Consider the following 18550-nt stretch of genomic DNA (forward strand, 5'->3'; position numbering starts at 1 on the left):
ATCAAACATGTATTCTATTAAAGAAAGGGTGTCAGAGCTCTGACAGCTGCCCCCACATAACTGAGAATTTACATTGTGTAGAAAATGAAGTGCAGAGTGAATAGCAAAAACTGCATCTGCAATGTAATCCAGTGTTAAAGCATGTGACTGGAAATAAATCCCTAATATTACAAATGAATGCGACTGCATTGTAGGAACTTTCTAAGTAACTGTTGACTGAATGATAATCTCACATTCTTGAAAGTGAAGTTGCATACAAGTGACCTCACTTTCTATAAACCATTAAAAATGATACAAAAAGGGTGCCTGGGTGGCTCAGTCGTTAAGCGTCTGCCTTCGGCTCAGGTCATGATCTCAGGATCCTTGGGATCGAGCCCCGCATCGGGCTCCCTGCTCGGCGGGGAGCCTGCTTCTCCCTCTCCCACTCCCCCTGCTTGTATTTCCTCTCTCGCTGTGTCTCTCTGTCAAATAAATAAATAAAATCTTAAAAAATAAATAAATAAAAATAAAAAATAAAAATTATACAAAAAATTTAGGTCATTAGATGGGAAAATTCAACTATATCCATTTATTCTAAAAATCATTAAAAACACTATTTTTTTTTAAAAAAACACCGTATGTTTTAAAGTAGTAATTTATTTTGATATTTGAGGATATTAAATATGTACCCACATGAGAAAAAAATAATACAATTGTGTTGTTTACAAACTGATACTTGTAAAGACTGGAAGGTGACTCTGTCTAATTTTGCAAGTTAATCCTAGATAGTGATGGGGGACTACTTATATGGGGCAGTATTAGATGGTAAATAATAGGTATTAATATACCTTTATTTAATTAAAACAACTCATATAGCCTAGATAGTTTTAAACAAAACAAAAATGATCAAAACTGTCAAGACAGACTTGCAGTTACAGGAGGAGATATGGACCACTCCTTACTGTGTGCTAGGCCCAGGGCCAAACACTCTTCACTGTCATAGCCCTTTGAAATATTATTAATTTTTATTATTATTTAATAAGTCTCCTATATGTATGTGCTGTTAAAGCACTGAACACAGTATTTATTATTATTGTTACTGAAAACTTATCAATGTTCTGAGTCACTGATTAAAATATCCAAGTTATCCAAAGTATAAACATTTAATTAAGGGTCCAAAATACACTGATGTTGTATCAGTTCCTGGGACTTTTTTTTTTTTTTTTTTTTTGGACAGAAGAAAAGAATGCCAATCTGTGAGCCACTCATTTCAACGTGAGAGAGAGAGAGATCTTAAGCAGAAACTGCTATGGGGCTTTCTGCTTGCTCAGCATCCAGGACTGGGGAGCTTTCCCCAGCACCATCAACCCTACTAACCGCTTTGCTTTTCTGCTTTGTTTCTGGTCTATGGAACGTCTGTCGCGTTCTGGAGCCCAAATTTGCTATGTTTGGTCTCCGGTGGACGGGGATTGTTACATTTTATCTATAATTACTACATGTTTTAAGCAGACAAGGTGATCTGAAGCATGACCTTACAGTACCATTCTAACTAAAAGTCTCAGAGCCATCCCCTAAACATTTAAATATGTAATATTCCATCTGGATACAGCCACAAGCACAGAGCTTTTATGAATAGAAATTATTAAAACGTGTCATTAAAGTGCAGAGGCTGTGCCTTGTTGCCCTTTGTATATTTAACATTGTTTTCAACCACAAGAAGGCACTCAGTGAATAGTGTGGGTGGGTGGTGAGGTGACTAGCACTGCCATTATTGAAGAATGGCTATGAGAAAGTGTCATTAAGTCACTAATGCACACATATCAAGGTCTCGAATATAGAAATATAGGTAGGAACCAGAAGACTTTGAGAGTATGTGAGTTCCCATAAACCAACCTCCAAGTATCCAAGGTGCCTGTACAAATAAATCTGAGATACCAGAGTCTCTAGCCATCGGCATCTGTGACCGTGAAAGCAGACTGGACCCAGGATAAGGTCATGTGAATGCAAATGCAAATGTAAAATTATATACATTAATTTTGTTTCTTTACTTATAGATTATGGTAACATTCAAATATTGCGTTTAAAGGTAATTAGATTCATGGTTAAACATTTATCATTTGCCTATAAACCTCTGATAAGTTAACTAAAGCAGTGCATACAGACATGTCTTACGAGCTTGGCCTTTCCATGATAAGCTGTTTTCTTTTATTAAGAACAAGAAGTAAGTCATTTTGCAGTCTCTAGACTCATATCTTATCCCATATAAATTCTCAAAAATGTTGTTTCAATGACTTCATCCCATTTCCTGAGTAGTCTAAATTATCTCTGAAGCCACCAATAGGCAAAAATAGTAAATGTAAGTTCTGACGTCAAAACTTGCGGTTGCCCAAATGTCATGAATCTGAGGAAAAATTAAAAATTTGGACACAGCACAACTAAATGAAAAATACACTAGAAAATATAGGTCCTAGTCTAAAGAAGGACTCCAACAGCCATTGCTTATTGCGCACTTACTAAATGTACTCTGCTAAGTGCTTTATATATACTGATGATCAGAAACAGGACTGAAGAGATGGGACAATATGCTCCAGAGCCTGGATCACAGAGCTAGTGAGTGGAGGAGGGGAGCACTGAAACCACGTCTGCCTAAGCCCAGGTTCTAGTTCACTAACTTCTATAGAAAGTCCCAACAGAAGGTGCCTCAGAACAGAGGCTGATACGCCACTATCCAGAGGGCAAGAGCCAAAAAAAATTTCACTTAACTTCATAAAGTGCTGAGAATAGAGGTTAGTCAGATGTCTACTTAGAATTACCTTATTCAAATTCTTCACATAACTCTTTGACATCAGAGTTTGACATCCCTGGAAGCAGCTTTTAAGTCACGTAGTGGTTTTCTAGTCCACAGTAACCCCACATCCACCTAAGGTTTTGAGACCTAGCTTTGTTTTTTACTTTGTATATAATGTCACTGGAAACTTTAATGTAAAACTTAAGTGCTAATTTGTGTGACATCAGCACAGGTGGTTTTTAATGCATCTTGTGAATGTGTATTTGTCTTGACCACAACAGAAAGTCATGTGGTATTGCTTTTTAAGCTGATCTTTAAAAGACTTGTGTACACGACATTCAAGACTTGCATTTATGAGATCTTATCTCCTAGAATAGTAAACAAATCAGTGTTAAATTTCTCGTCTCGTTTAAAAAAAAATCCATCTGGGAATCGCTAGACATTCTAATTTAGTATCAAGAGATTAGGTCCCATTAGTTTGACACAGTACTGCATTGTTCAAAATAAAGTAATTCAGACAGCTATCTGCAAGAAGAGAGGGTAAGTTAGAAATCAAATACAAGGTCTCACTCTTTCTATGCGGAAATTTTAAGAAACAAAAAAACTTGCCTAATATTAGTATCAAGCCATTTAAGGGTTGATTTTGGTTGATTCTAACTATGTACTTTTAAGCTATAAAGCAAGAGTTCTTTAAAATTGAAGAGATCTCTTAAACTTTATTATGACAATTAAAGACCAAAAACAGCAAGAAGTTAGAAAAGGCACCTAAATTTATTGCTAAACATACCTGTGAAAAAATAGTTTAAAGATTATTTTGTTCTGTCCAAAGCTACATCATGTTATAATTGAAAAGAGTTATAGAATCTCTTTAAGAGAAAAGATCAGAAATAAAAGTGTACAAGAACAGATAGCAGGCTTGAGTTATCACCAAGGGACTGAAGTTGGGGGTTAGAGAAATGGATAGTTGGGAAGACAACTAGAGATTTGGGATGGCAATGTGCAGTGCACAATTCCTGTTGGAAATGATTTCTAATAACACAGGGAAGAAACAGGGACTGTGTCTGTTCTGTGTATCCGTGTCTCTCTGGTGTCCTAGAAACTGCCAGACACGTGGGCAAATGATAAGGATTTGTTGGAAGTGAGAAAGGAAAGGAGGGATGAAAACTCAGATTTCATCAAAACACACCATGGCTCTCATTTTCTTCCACTATCAGTAAGGGGATTGGACTAAACTATTTCTTGGGCCTCTTTCAGTTTTAATCATTGATAATTTTAATTCTAAATAAAGATTTTTTTTCCTGGTAAAAAGAATCGGAAGGCAGGGGGGAAAGACATTCTCCAAGGACATAGGTAAGAAAAAGCTATCCTGAAATAGATAACCACATGTATACCCAGCACCCAAAGGGATTTTAAATTTAAGAAAAGATTACAGATAATTTACAGAATTATATTTAAGTTAGAACATTGGCAAGGCTGAGATTCAACTACAGTTAGACTATTCAATGATTATGGCTGGCAAAGTTTACTAAGAAAGGTAAATAATTACAGGTAGGTGTCATGTCTTTAAATATTGCCCTAATAGTAGCGATGCATAGTGATTTGCCCTCACTGTAATAATTTATAGTGATTAGAAACATTATAGTTGACAGTTGGGAAAGAAGGTTACTTTTGACAGAATGTGACTGCATTTAGAAATAAGGTCTTTAAATAGTTAAGTTAAAATGAGGTCATTAGGGCCCTAATCCAATATGACTGGTGTCCTTATAAAAAGAGGGTATTTTGAGCAGTTTTAAAAGACAGATACTCACAGAGGGAAGGCCATCTGAAGACAAGGAGAGAGGCCTCAGAAAAAAATCAACGCTGCAGACACGATGATCTCAGACTTCTAGGCTCCAGAATTGTGAGAAGATTAATTTCTTTTATGTCACTCAATCTATGGTGTTTTGTTATGGTGGCCCTCGCAAACTAATACACACCTCCACAAACTTTACTCAGAAATCTCTTCCATAATTTATTTCTGGCATAAGAGGCTGCTCAGTTCTCAGAGTTAAAAATGAAGCTCGTGTCAAAACATTAGTAATAGATGATAGTAGGAAAGCCTATAGTTTTAGATCACTGATAAATTGGAAGGCAGACTATGATAGATCACAATAAAGTATCATATTCCAGAACCTACGATCCACATGAAACGTCACAAAGGATCATTTCCAGTGAGGGTTTAACAACGAGAGGAGAAGCCACCAGGCCCCATACTCAGAAACTCAATCAGTGCTATTCATAGAAACTTTCTAATATAAAATTCAAAGAAGTACAGACCATTAAATGAAAACTCCTGATAAGTCCTATTTACTGATAAAGAACATCCCTCAACAGTAGTCTGGATTATGCACAACGGGCTAAGTGATGGCAACTGTGATAAAGACGTAATAGTAACCCAAGAAAAATCTAGTAACAGGCACTAAGAAATTTAGAAAGCAGTGCTAAACTATATCCAATTTACACTATTCCTCTCCCCCATCCCCAACCAGGGGTGTAAAACTCAAAAGATGTGAAAACACCATTTTTCCAAACTACATCAATCCCAACCTATCCCACCACCACCCTTCCTTCTCATAATCATCATTCTGGTATCAGGTCATGGTGATTTTACTGTCCCTGTAGATGATCCTGCAGCTAACTCCGCCTCCCAGCTCCTTATCTACTCCTCCCTATAGACCGGGTCCTCCACCCCACCTGTGCAACTCACTCCCGCAAAAAGACACCGGAGATTGTCATTAACAATAAATGTCCCTTTGGGGTGCCTGGGTGGCTCAGTCGGTTAAGCGTCTGCCTTCAGCTCAAGTCATGATCTCGGGGTCCTGGGATCGAGCCCCGCATAGGGCTCCCTGCTCCGTGGGAAGCCTGCTTCTCCCTCCCCCACTCCCCCTGCTTGTGTTCCCTCTCTCGCTCTCTGTCAAATAAATAAATAAATAAAATCTTTAAAAATAAATAAAAATAAATAAAACAAACAAAAAAAACAATAAATGTCCCTTCTAGCACCCCTTCTCTGACTATAACCAGCTTTCTTTACAGTTTGTGCCCCTCCCCAGGTCCCTAACTTGAATGATTTCTCAGCCCCCTGCCGTGTCCCATTCATTGATTTCTAACATCACTTTACTGTCCCTCATCTCCCCGATATCCTCAGATCTCCCTTCCCCCAGCCTCGATTCCACATGCGATCATTACCATAGCTCCCTTGCATTTCTGTAACCCCCTTTCCCCTCTCTTCCTCCATCACATGTGCTTGGTTCAATTCAACTTTCCAACTCACTCCTTACCTTCAGTGAGGCAACTCAACCATGGGCGAAGAAAAACATTCACATTGGCTGTTCTCACTTTAAATTCATGAGCAATGAGCTCACGGGGGCCCTTCATAATGCCCCGTGGTCTTCTTGTACATTCCTAGTTTAACTCACCCACTCCTAGACTATATTTTCTGTCTCCTCTCTCCCCAAACCTCCACATTGTCTTCCTTCTTCTCGTATTCAGTTGATGACCCTGCTCCTTATTTCACTGAGAAAACAGAGGCAATCAGAAGAGGACATCTAAATATTCCCACACACAGATCTACAAAGCTACCTTTTTGTTAGACGGGATGAACTCTTTGCCCTCCTACCCGAGACCAACTGCTACACTTGTACCCGGGATCCTATCCCATCCCCTACCTGCTAATCTCTCTCCTGCATCACTGACTTTTCCGACTTTATAAGATCATTCCCATCAGCATAGAACCATGTAGAATTTGTCCTCATCCTTATAAAGTCATTACTTGACCCCACATTCTCCCCCGAGGCACTGCCCCATTTGCTTTATCCAAAAACCTTTGATTCCTGCCACTATAAGCCCTTCTGTTTCTCTTATATTCCACATATCCAACCCATGAGCACATCCTGTTGCTTCTTCCCAAATATATTCAAAAACCAGTTACTTCTACCTCTACCTTTATACCTTTGTTCAAGTCATCACCATCCCCCACTTGGATTACTGAAATACATTTCTGAACTCCTCTATATTTTATTCTTCATAATTTCACCTATAATTATCATATAATGTAAGTCAGATCGCAGCAGTATAATTATCAAAACCTTCCATGGTTTCCCATCTCCCTTGGAGTAAAAGCCAAGCCCTTACAAAGGACTTTCAAGTACCTAGGTGATTTAACCCCTTTCCCCCTGCCTCCACCCCAACCTCATCTCCTACCTCTCTATTTGGCTGAAGTGCTTCAGCAACACTGGTACCCATGCTATTCCTCAGATATGACCAGAACACTGCAGCCTCTGTGGCCTGTGTGAGTCTATGCCCTTTTCCCTACGCTGTCTTCCCCAGGGATAGCATTACTTCCTGCCTCACATTTCCATAGGTTCTCTTCTCAAAAACCACCTCATTTATGGCACTTTCCTGACCTTCTCCACATAAAACAGCACCTCTGCTATTTATACTCTCCCATCCCTCTCTCTCTCCTTGACCTTGCTTTACCTTTTTCATAGTACTTATTACCATGAGACCTATTATGTATTTACTGCTTGTCTAATGTCTTTCTCTTACTACTCGGAGTCAGGCAAGAACTTTATCATGTTCACTGTTGACTCACCAATGCTTAGAATAGTGCCTGAAGCATATGACACACTCAATAAATACTTGCTGAACGAATGAACCAGTATGATCATCAGCATCATTATCAGTATTATATTTATTATCTAAACACCCAGGCCTAAAGGGATGGTGCAGAGCAACTGCACTCTAAGACTCTAAGTGAAACACAGCCTAAAAGAGGCTGACCTTGTTCAGAGGAGGGCTTAGAAAGAACATAGCCAGCACTTACTGGAAACACTGATGTGCATTTTACTTGCTAAGGCCAGAAGAGGAAAATCATTTCATGCCTCAAGAACTAGGTTTTAATCAAAACTAGCAGAACATGGTCACAAGCAGATTTTATTCCTTAACAGAGCACTTCCATTAGAAGAGCTTTGTATTATTCTATTTCATCACCTGAATCCACAAAAAAGGTATATGAATAATTAATAGAAGGGGAAGCTGAAAAAAGGAGAAACATGATTTTCCTAAATCAGTGATTTAAAATCTTCTGTCATTGTTTGTTGTTGTTGTTGTTATGATTATTTTGCATATTATATTCCAACAGTGTCTTCTTTTCTCTTATCTTGGAACGCTCTCTATCACAGTCTCTTTTCAAGTAGAAAGGGAAAATTTACCCAAATGGTAATTTGAATAACCTAGTCACAAGGACCCAAAGTAAAATAAATTTCAAGGTCTTATCATTTTGAAGCAAACTTATTACCTAGATGACATCTTCCTTTCCTCCTTTAGAAGATGCGTGTGTTAGTGTTGTGGCTTTTCCAAAGGGAAGAGAATTCTAACATCACATTGAAATGTACAGATTTAGAATGAGAACTTGCATTGCATGTGAAGAGTAAAAACTATACATATATAACAAAACAAGCCCATGTGTAGTACATGAGAAAATGGACATGAAGGAGTACTAAATAAACAAATGGAGAGTTAATAAGGCAAAGAATTTAAATAATACAAAGTTCTAAGAATTAACATGTCAGTTGATAACATTTCAGCATATCTGCTTCTCAGAGTAAAAGTACAAAAGTACAGATTTGCAGAGAGACAGAAATTTGAGAATAAAAATGTAACTCAAAAAAAGGTCTAAGTTCAGAAAAATAAAACATATAAAATGATCTAAATACTATGGCCCTCATTTGCTTTAAGACTTTATATCCATACTTCTACAGGTCCTTATTTTTTTCACTTCCATTTATTATAAACATGATAAACATGATAATTTGCAATTCTTTATAACTCTATGCCTTCTCAGTTTAAGAACTCACTTGTAGTAAGAATATTTCCCCAATAGAATATATTAATATTTTAAAATCTATTAGAAAGTTAGATAAATGTTGATACGCTAAAAGCAATATGATGCTTTAGAGATCTGTAACGTTTGAAAAAAATTAATTAAATATGAAGAGAAATTAATTTGAAACAAATGGAAGTAATACATGCAACTTAAATTAAGTGTCTAAATACTGATAATTAGAAATGGGGGGTAGGAGGGCACCTGGGTAGCTCAGTCGGTTAAGCGTCCAACTCTTGGTTTCAGCTCAGGTCATCATCTCGGGGTCACTGGATTGAGCCCTACATCGGGCTCCGAGCTCATCGGGGAGTCTGCTTGAGGATTCTCTCCCTCTCCCTCAGCCCTTCCCCCTGCTCGCACTCCCTCTCTAAAATAAATTAAATCTATAAATAAATAAATAAATAAAAGAAATGGGGGGCAAGGGTGAAATCCTGTGTTGATTGCTTCAACTCAGATATTTATCTAGAATTTTGAGTATATACTTTGCCATCAACAAACAGGGTTACAGAGGGAGGGGAGTGGGGGAATGGGGTAACCAAGTGATGGGTATTAAGAAGGGCACGTGTGGTGATGAGCACTGGGTGTTATACGCAACTGATGAATCACTGAACACTATATCAAAAACTAATGATGTACTATATGTTGGCTAATTGAAAATAAAAAAATTAAAAAAGGTCCCCACCAGATGCAGCTAACTTACTTTACAGTGATCATACTGGAGCTGTAAGGCTGGGACATCCCCTCCAATGGGCATTTGCTTTTGAAGCTCTTCATCTTTAATATTCAGCCATTTGATCAGTTCTTCTAAGGATGTCAGCAACCTGTTCCACTTCTCAGCACTGGCCTCCAAATGGGCCCTGGTGAGAGACAGTATTGACCACATTTAGAAGTTTTCAAAAATTTTATATCTTCCCTTAGACTCACAATCTTGTATGACCAACTAATGTTCACATCCCAGAAAGAGGTTGACTTCTTGTTAAAAAGAAAAATCCTGTAAGAAACAGTTATTTTGAAGAAGATGAAATATGCAGATATGTTGGTAATATCTATCAAAATTTAAAATGGATAACTACACACCACAAAGGCATAAATATGAGTCTTTTGAGAAGAATGACCATGATATAATGTAAAATTATAAAAGCAAGTTTCAGTAGCTTATGTATAATATATACGCACACTCAAATATAATTTTCTTCTCCTTTCATCCATATATATGAAGAGAGGGATAGAGAGAAGAAAAGAAAGCAACTATATGCATATAACATGTTTGCAAAGATACATATTAGATGGGGTTACTACTGAAAACACAGTAAACACTTAATTTTTACATATTTATGTACTAATTGAGTATGTACAACAGGCCCATGTTATTTTTCTTTCTAAAAGAGCTAATTTTTTAGGAAAGGAAATTACTGTCTTAATTTCCCTTAAAACTCAATAAATTACTGAAAGCAGAACATCACCAGCATTTATCTCAAAAAGTTGGGAAACAATAAGTCATTGCCTGATAGAACACAATTTGGCTTAAGGCTGACTGGTGTCCAGTGACAAATGTCTACTGTGAATAGAAAACAACTGGGCAAAAATCATCGATTACAGTACTTCATACTCTGGTTTAAAGGTGAGGTCTTTGGTTCAATAACTATTTCTGTTTTTAGTACAGAAAAGTACCTTCAGATTCTTAAATTATGAACTTTATACTCAGGAAACCATGTTTCGGAAATACATTTTCCGTGATTAAGATTCCAATAAGAATAAAAGCCCTTGAGAATAGAAATGCAAATAAAAGCACAAATTTGGGGCGCTGAAGAAAGCCCACTTACCCAGTCTCAAGCCCACACTTCATGGGCTGAATTTGAAAAGGGGGATCAGTCAGAAATAACTCCAGGGACTTTAGGAGTCAGCGTTTACTCAACCCTGCACCACCCCAGTGGGCAGACGGTTAGTGGGGACTTAAGCACTTAACTGTGTGAAATGGAATTACCTTGACCTTTCAGACTGAGAGGTGCAGGGCTGATGGAAACAGACCTAAGCCTTGTTTCACACCAGCTTCCAAAGACTAAAGACATGATGGCAAAAGATGACTCATCTGGGGCAACTTCAGGTGCAAGAAACCTCTGTTGATCAGGCTTCACATCCTCTCAGTTAGCTATCACCTTCACATTGGCATTATGATCCCCTCTTCCATAAAACTGCTCCTTCCCTGAGTAATAGGAGACCAATCAACCAGGGACAGCCTCTACTGTTTCTCAGCCTTATCAGTAATTTCCTTTTTGGATATCTGATCGACTTGAGCATCTGTTCCTAAAGCTGATAGCTCTGCTATAGTTAATTCAAACAAGTATTTTCCCATTGATCACATTAGGTGGTACTCCAGCAATAGACATTCAACAATATCCTGTCTTTGTTTAAAAGTTCATGTTTTCAGAAGAATGATCTGATCTCTAGTTCATCTCTAGTTCATAAAGTAATGATCATGGTCTATCATCCAATATTCTTGGCTAAAAGAAAAAAAAAATGGAGTTCTGCATATCTCTGAAATACCACGAACCAGCATTCAGTCACATACAAAAGGCCAGTTAACCTGCAATCTATTTATAGTTCCATTGTCAGCTGGCTAATATAAAACAAACTATTGAAACTCTAAAATGACGTATCTTATTCAAAAGACCTAGATATGAAATAACAAAAAATTATTTGTAAATACAGAAAGAAGTTTGAGGTATTTTATAATTCTTTGAGAATTGTATGATTAAGTTTGTTCTCTTGCATTTATAATCTTTTCTATTCATTCTACAGGTGGTATGATTGACCTCACTTTACAAAATTCTGCTTTAATGAGATCCTGATTCTGCATGAGTGCCAGCTTTTCTATATTCATATTGATTAATTTTAGGCCAAATATGTAATTACCTATCCGTGATAAATAGTAATTTTACTTGTCATAGAGAAGAGCTAAATAATTTCGATTATATTAACTGAAAACTCTGCCAGTTACAAATCATTTTGCCATAAATATATTTGAGGTGTTGCAATTTCTTTCTAGTATTTTTTTTTTCTTTTTATTAACATATAATGTATTATTTGTTTCAGGGGTGCAGGTCTGTGATTTATCAGTCTTATACAATTCACAGTGCTCACCACAACACATACCCTCCCCAGTTTCCATCACCCAGCCACCCCATCCCTCCACTTCAGCAACCCTCAGTTTCTTTCCTGAGACTAAAAGTCTCTTTCTAGTATTTTTAAAATGCCAAAAAAAAAAAAAAAAAAAGAAAAAAAAAGACAGCTAGACATCAAAGGCCTTTAGTCAATCAAGACGTGCTTGAGCGTCTCTATGTGAAAAACACTTAAGCACATACCCTGACCTCCTATTTTAGATTATTTCATCCTGCTTCTTCAATGTCTGTAGTTTAACTCTTTAATCAATAACTAAATCAGACGTTAGATCCTTTGAAATCTGGTTACACACACTCATTGTATTGAAGAGCATGCAAACATTTTTTTTTCCCAATGTAATTAACTCTTTTGACTGCATAAAATAATGAAATTGATCATTGAAATCTATCCCATTCAGCACCTGCAGGACTTTTCATAAAGATGAAGGCAATGTTTTTTATAGATACTAAAGTGACTTTGAAATAAATGAGATAACACTGGTATATGTACTTATCTGCATCTTCCTTTTTCCATCATAAAAAGCAAGTTGATCTGGCAGAATCTTTGCCTGGAAAATCTGTTCTGGTTATTCTCCAGTAGATTATTACTATGTGTTCAGTGGATTACTACCATATGCCCAAATAAATGCATGCTTCCATAGTAGCCTTCAGTGTTCTAGTTTCAATTTAATTCTCTCATCTTTCAAGATGAAAGCCTTTTCTTGGGCACTGGGTTGAATGCTTTGCAAGTAGAAACCTTAAACTTGTTTTTGGTGTACTTGTACTTTCTCAATTTTACTCTAAACATTTTAAAGCTTCGCCTTCCTCACAACTATAGATGACCAGTCAGTCATCAATCATATTTTCAGAATCTTAAAACATTTCTTTATCTAACTCATATCTGCGGGCACTCACATTCTGGATAACTGGTTTATTATCCTAATTCTCACCTGTTTCAGTTTATTCTTTGGGTACTTGACATGTGCAAAACTAGAGATAGTTTCACTGAATGTATCAACCTAGGATGATGTCTACTATAGAATATGCTTTATACAAGTTAGCTCTTGTTACACTGAATCGTTTATTTTACAAGTCTCTAAACATTTTTAAGTGACCAACTATTTTTAAATATATATAATGCAAAAATTTCTTAGAAGGTAAGGATCCATAAAAAATGGTACCCCATCATTCAAATATAATATAGAGGAAACTGTAAATTAATATCTATTTTAAATCGCAAAAGCCTTGGGGCACCTGGGTAGCTCAGCAGGTTGTGTCCCACTCTTGATTTCAGCTCAGGTCATGGTCTCAGGGTCATGAGATCGAGTTCCGTGTCAAGCTGAGTGCACAGTCTGCTTGAGATTCTCTTTCTCCCTCTCCTTCTGCCCCCTCCCCCTCTCATGCTCTCCCTCTCTAGCTCTCTCTAAAATAAATAAATTAATCACAAAAGCCTTTCCTTTTCAATATTTCTTCAAAGAAGTTTCTATTCCTTCTCCTAATGTACCGATATGAAAAAGAGAGCAAACAGTGTGAGTGAGTCAGCAGGGGCATTTATAAAAATAAAATACAGCTTTCCACTTACTCACTACAAACCTCTATGGAGCACTCGCACTGATTATCAGGCACTACACAGTTTCAGAAATGAAAAGTCCTGGGATCAAGGTGGGAGAAAGACAAGTTAACCAAATATGCTCTGATATAAGAAACCTAACAACAGTTCTCTGAGGGAACCACAGCTTGGAGAAGAAAAAAACTTGCTCAAGGAGGGAATTTGGGATCCAAACTGCAGTCTAACCTCTTTCCAACTCCACCGCTTTCATTATGGGCAGCATTTAAGATGGCAGATAGAAACTATGCAGACATATTTATAGACAAGTGAAGAGCCATTTGCAAAGTAGGTCCATCAAAGAATACAATGACCCAAATTAAGGGAGCAAATGCATACTATCCCCTGTCGTGTAAGGAATGCACAGAATTAAATGTCCAATGTGGTATCTTTATGACAAATGAAATTGATTTTTAGTTTATGGTAAAACCCATAGATTATAAATCAAGTTATAATGAAAGAAAATACCTTTATTAGTGCAAGCATAACCAGTTACAGTAAGAGGAATTATTCCTGCTCCCAGAAAGGGAGTAAAGATGACTAGGACAAAAAGGAATTCAGTGTGTGCTGAAAAGAACACCAAAGCTGTGCTTCCAATACGGTAGCCACCAGTGACATGTAGCTATTTCCATTGAAGCTGAAGTTAATTAAATAAAATTTGAAATTCACATCATCAACTGACTAGCCACATTTCAAGCACTGCAAATACCACATGTGGCTCGTGGCTACCACACCAAATGGTACAGAGACAGAAGATTTCCACCTTCTTAGAAAGTGCTGAACCGGGGGGGGGGAAAGAAAGAAGAGAGGGACGGAATCTTCCTCTATTTGACTTGAGAGAAGGAAATGTTACTAGTTTTACAATATGGTTAGCAAAATCAACTGGCTAAGGCTAAAAGTGGTGTCAGTGACATTGTAGAATGTGATAACAGATGTAACCATGATGTTAAAGGTTAATCTTCTCTAAGGGCTCTTAAAAGGGTGCCCTGAATTCTTAAGAGGCTCATAAAAGAAAGGAAAGATAGAATTTTATCTATGAACTCTGTTTTCATTAGATTTTACAATTTCACTGGCCTTTGAAACCATATGTTAATAAGAATCTCTATTAAACATCATTAAGCTGATAAGTGGATATTCAATTAACATAATCCTAAATTAAATAAATCTAACATAAAAAGGCCATGTCATTCACATTCCTGAATTTATTTCCAATTCACATTTTTTCCAGGGAGTAAAAAATGTTGTCAAATTTCCTAAGAGCCTATCTTCTAGATGACGTTTCAAATCATTAGCTATTGTCTCTTCTATCAATCTAAGTGAAATATATACTTGTGTGTATTGTTTTTAGATTGCAAAGACTATTTCACACACTGGGCTTCAGTATTTAAAAGTCTACTGAAAGTTATCCAAAAAAACTGCACAATAATACTTAAGATGTTACCCCAAGGTGTTGAGCCACAGACTGTTACACAGCTCTAATGACCACAGCACAGTCCAAGGAGGTAACGCTTGTGAGGCACTTACTACAGGGCTAGCACATGAATATTCACTAAGTATTAGCTGTTATTATAATCTTTGGCAGACATTCTCTCTTTAAAAATGATGATAAATTAAAGCAAATGCTCCCTGCCATGACAACATTGACTTGAGCACAATTAAAGCACAACTTGAAATACAGAATGCACAGAAGGGACATATATCAAATGGCCTCATTCTCAGAAAAGAAGGAAGGCAGGCCACGGGAAGGGAGAGTTTTGGGGCGCTAACAAGGAAGCAAAATCTTTACGAAATAGAGATAGTGGTGAATAGGATAGAAAATCATTCAGAAGGGACACTTGGGTGGCTCAGTTGGTTAAACATCTGCCTTCGGCTCAGGTCATGATCCCGGGGTCCTGGGATCGAGTCCTGCGGGGGGCTCCTTGCTCAGCAGGGAGCCTGCTTCTCCCTCTGCCTGCCGCTCCCCCTGCTTGTGCTCTCTCTCTCTGACAAATAAATAAATAAAATCTTTAAAAATAAATAAATAATTAATTTAAAAAAAAGAAAATCATTCAGAATCACAATACCAATTGTAAGCAGAAAGGGTCAAATTATAGAAGAACTGTCATCATTTTTCACTTTCTCGTACAACACTAAGAAGCCTAGAATCAAGAATGGGGGAGAGAGGGGCACCTGGGTGGCTCAGTCTATTAAGCATCTGCCTTCGGCTCGGGTTATGATCCCAAAGTCCCGGGATTGAGCCCTGCATTGTGCTCGAATCTGCTTATCCTTCTCTCTCTCCCTCTGCCCGCACCCTCCCCCCGACCTGTGCTTTCTCTCCCTCTTTCTCTCAAATAAATAAAATCTTTAAAAAAAAAAATGGAGGAGAGAGATTGTGATCATCAGAGTGTCAGGGATTTAAAAGGAGGAGACAAGAAATTCCAGGGGGAGAGAAAATTCACATTTTTGAAATGGCTTATGATGGATTCCAAATGAAGTAGAAGGGGTGCATGGAGTCTGAAAAATATTAGGAGAAAGGGAGGCAGGTTTGAAGGAAGGAAAAAAATTAAAAGAGTTCCACAGTTGGAAGCATTAAAGGACATGCATTTTTAAACAATCTAGTTGGCATATGTGCTACCAAAATGAGTACTAAACAATCTACTTGAAATATAGTAGATGAATCATATATACAAGATAAAAATACAAAGTTAGGTAATAACATAGAGATGATCCTGGTATATAATAAGCTAATGAAAGATACCCTCTTCATTAGGGCCATAACTTTAATGTGAAGGAGAACTGATTTACCAATGATGTTGCAAGGAATTATGATTTGAGGCAACAGAGGGATCCTCTCTAACTACCATGGCAAAACCAGTGGCATTCAGATGCACATGGCCAGGTGGAATGTAGGAAAATAAAATGTGTGCTCTGGAGAACGGTCTGCCCTTGGTCTCCTGGAGACTGATCATCTCAGGGATGCCAAGAGAACACAGGATGTTAACTGAGTCCCAGGTATGGCCAGGTCTGTGGGACTTAGAAACAGAATAGGGAGAAAGGCTCTTAGAGACAACGTAAAAATAAACTTGGAAGTCAAAATATAAAAAATTATCAATATGGATACTGACACCAAGGATGACAGATAAGGAAGAGATGAAGAATAAAAGGGAAGCCAGACGCTCAAATCAATGAGTAAAGCAGGAAAGTGTCTTACAGAGCAGGAGGAAGCAGGAGGAAGATGGTAGAGGGCAGAATAACGGATGTATTTACTTGGTAGGAGAAGCTGTTGAGATGGAGCAGCAATGCCTAAGATACAGCAAGGAGGCTGTCAACGTCTTCCTTATCCCTGTGTGGCCGGCCTCCTGCAGCCACTGGTCTGCAGCTCCATCCTGGAAGTGGATGGCTGGTGTTCCGGTTGTTTGGTAGCAGCTATTTAATACCCAAAATATTCCCACCAGCCGCCAGGTGAGGAAAATGGGAAACCTACACTCTATCAAAGAGAGCTTTAAGTGAAGTGGGCCACGGAGGGGGAAGCCAACTTTCAAGTATACAGAAAAGTGGCAGGAGAGTTTACAGAAATATTAAAGATACAACAGAATTTGGGCGTAAGAGAAGACCAGTAAGGACAGACTGTGCTTTAAAGGAACGGGAGGAAAGAATAAAGGGACAGAAAGTGACAGTGTGCTCACCAGGTATCGTTTTCAGCAAGGACTAAGGGAGGCGGGTGGCTGGGAGTCCATATTTGTTAATGAGAACACTTCCGCGCCCAACCCCCTCTCACTGAGCACACTCCTGACCTCCTCTCTGACCCTCCCCTCTCTCAGTCCCTGAAGAGGTGGAGTGAGGAACCTGACTCGTCAATTTGGGGACTAACTGGATGCTTCGCTCAGCCCAGCCTTGCCTCTTGAAAGAGGCCTGCAGAGACTGAGTTCCTCCCCACTCTTCCACGTAGGGCTTCTCACCTGGGCGGCCACCTTCTCTGGTGACTGCTGCTGACACTCCCTCCTTCTGGGGTTCAGTTAACAGGGCCCATTGGGCCCTCACTCTAAGCCACCTCCTCTAACCTGGCCTCTGTCAGTAATTAACACGACGCTGTTGTTCTCTCTTGGACATACTTTTATTTCATATTTGCTCAGAAGCCAGCCAGGACAGATGGACACCATTTGTTGGGGACCTTCTCAGAAATTCCCAACATTGATGACGAAGACAAAAAATGAGGTAGGGAGAATTTCTATGTCTTTTGAACTAATTAGTGCCAAACACAATGGTAATCCATGAAAAAATAATAATAATAGTTAACAATTAGTGAGTGCTTACTGTCTGCCACCGTTTTAGGCACTTTACACAGGTTAATTAAATGAAATATTCAGGACGACCCTATAAGGAACTTACTCTTATTATCTCTATTTGACATATGAGGAGACACATACTGGCTAAGTAACCTGCCCAGAGTGACACAGCAGTGAAGTGTCAAAGCCGGCGTTAGAACTGAGGTGGTTTAGCTCCACAAGATCAGCACTAGGAAACACTATCCTGTACCACTCTGCTCTTTGAGGGATGCGTCCTATACGAGGGCCTATTACTGAGTACAATAAACTGTTCTATCTTCTTTAAGAAACTGTTTTATCTTTCTTTTAATTAAGATATAATTAACACCTAACATTCTATTACCTTCAGGTATATACAACACATGGATTCAATACAGGTATATATTACCAAATGATTACCACACGATGTCTAGTGAACACCTATCGCCACATATAGTTTCAAACTTATACATATTTGTTTAAAGAAATATACATCTTCTATAAATACCCAAGTAATAATGAATGTTAATAGAATTTGTTTTGCCCATTTTTTGAAGTTAAAAATGAAGACTATGTCATGTACTCCTTTAGTGACGCATATGTGATCTATATGAAAGCACAGGCAAGTCAGTACGGGCAGAGAGCTCGGTCTCCAGTTCCTACACGTTTATAATGCTGTTATGTGTAATAGCATAGTTACAGCAATGTGTTCTCTCTCGCCCCTTCCCTTCATAGCAGAATTACTTGAGAAAATGAGACTGTGTAGACTAGTTCTGTTTCTACTTCCCCACTTCCCATTCGGACTCTTTGGTCCTC

General features: G+C 38.1%; 1 protein-coding gene across 9 annotated transcripts in view; it reads right to left on the minus strand.

Moving 5' to 3' along the window:
- UTRN (utrophin) overlaps positions 1–18550 on the minus strand; it is a 491233-nt gene that overhangs the window by 125012 nt on the left and 347671 nt on the right. For all 9 annotated transcript variants that reach the window (XM_032407730.1, XM_032407732.1, XM_032407729.1 and 6 more), the window contains one exon: positions 9388–9544. In XM_032407730.1, the coding sequence (XP_032263621.1) occupies positions 9388–9544 (157 nt within the window). The remainder of the gene's footprint in view (positions 1–9387; positions 9545–18550) is intronic.

Source organism: Phoca vitulina, unplaced genomic scaffold (genome assembly GCF_004348235.1).
Source record: "Phoca vitulina isolate PV1807 unplaced genomic scaffold, GSC_HSeal_1.0 scaffold9, whole genome shotgun sequence".
Taxonomy (NCBI): domain Eukaryota; kingdom Metazoa; phylum Chordata; class Mammalia; order Carnivora; family Phocidae; genus Phoca; species Phoca vitulina.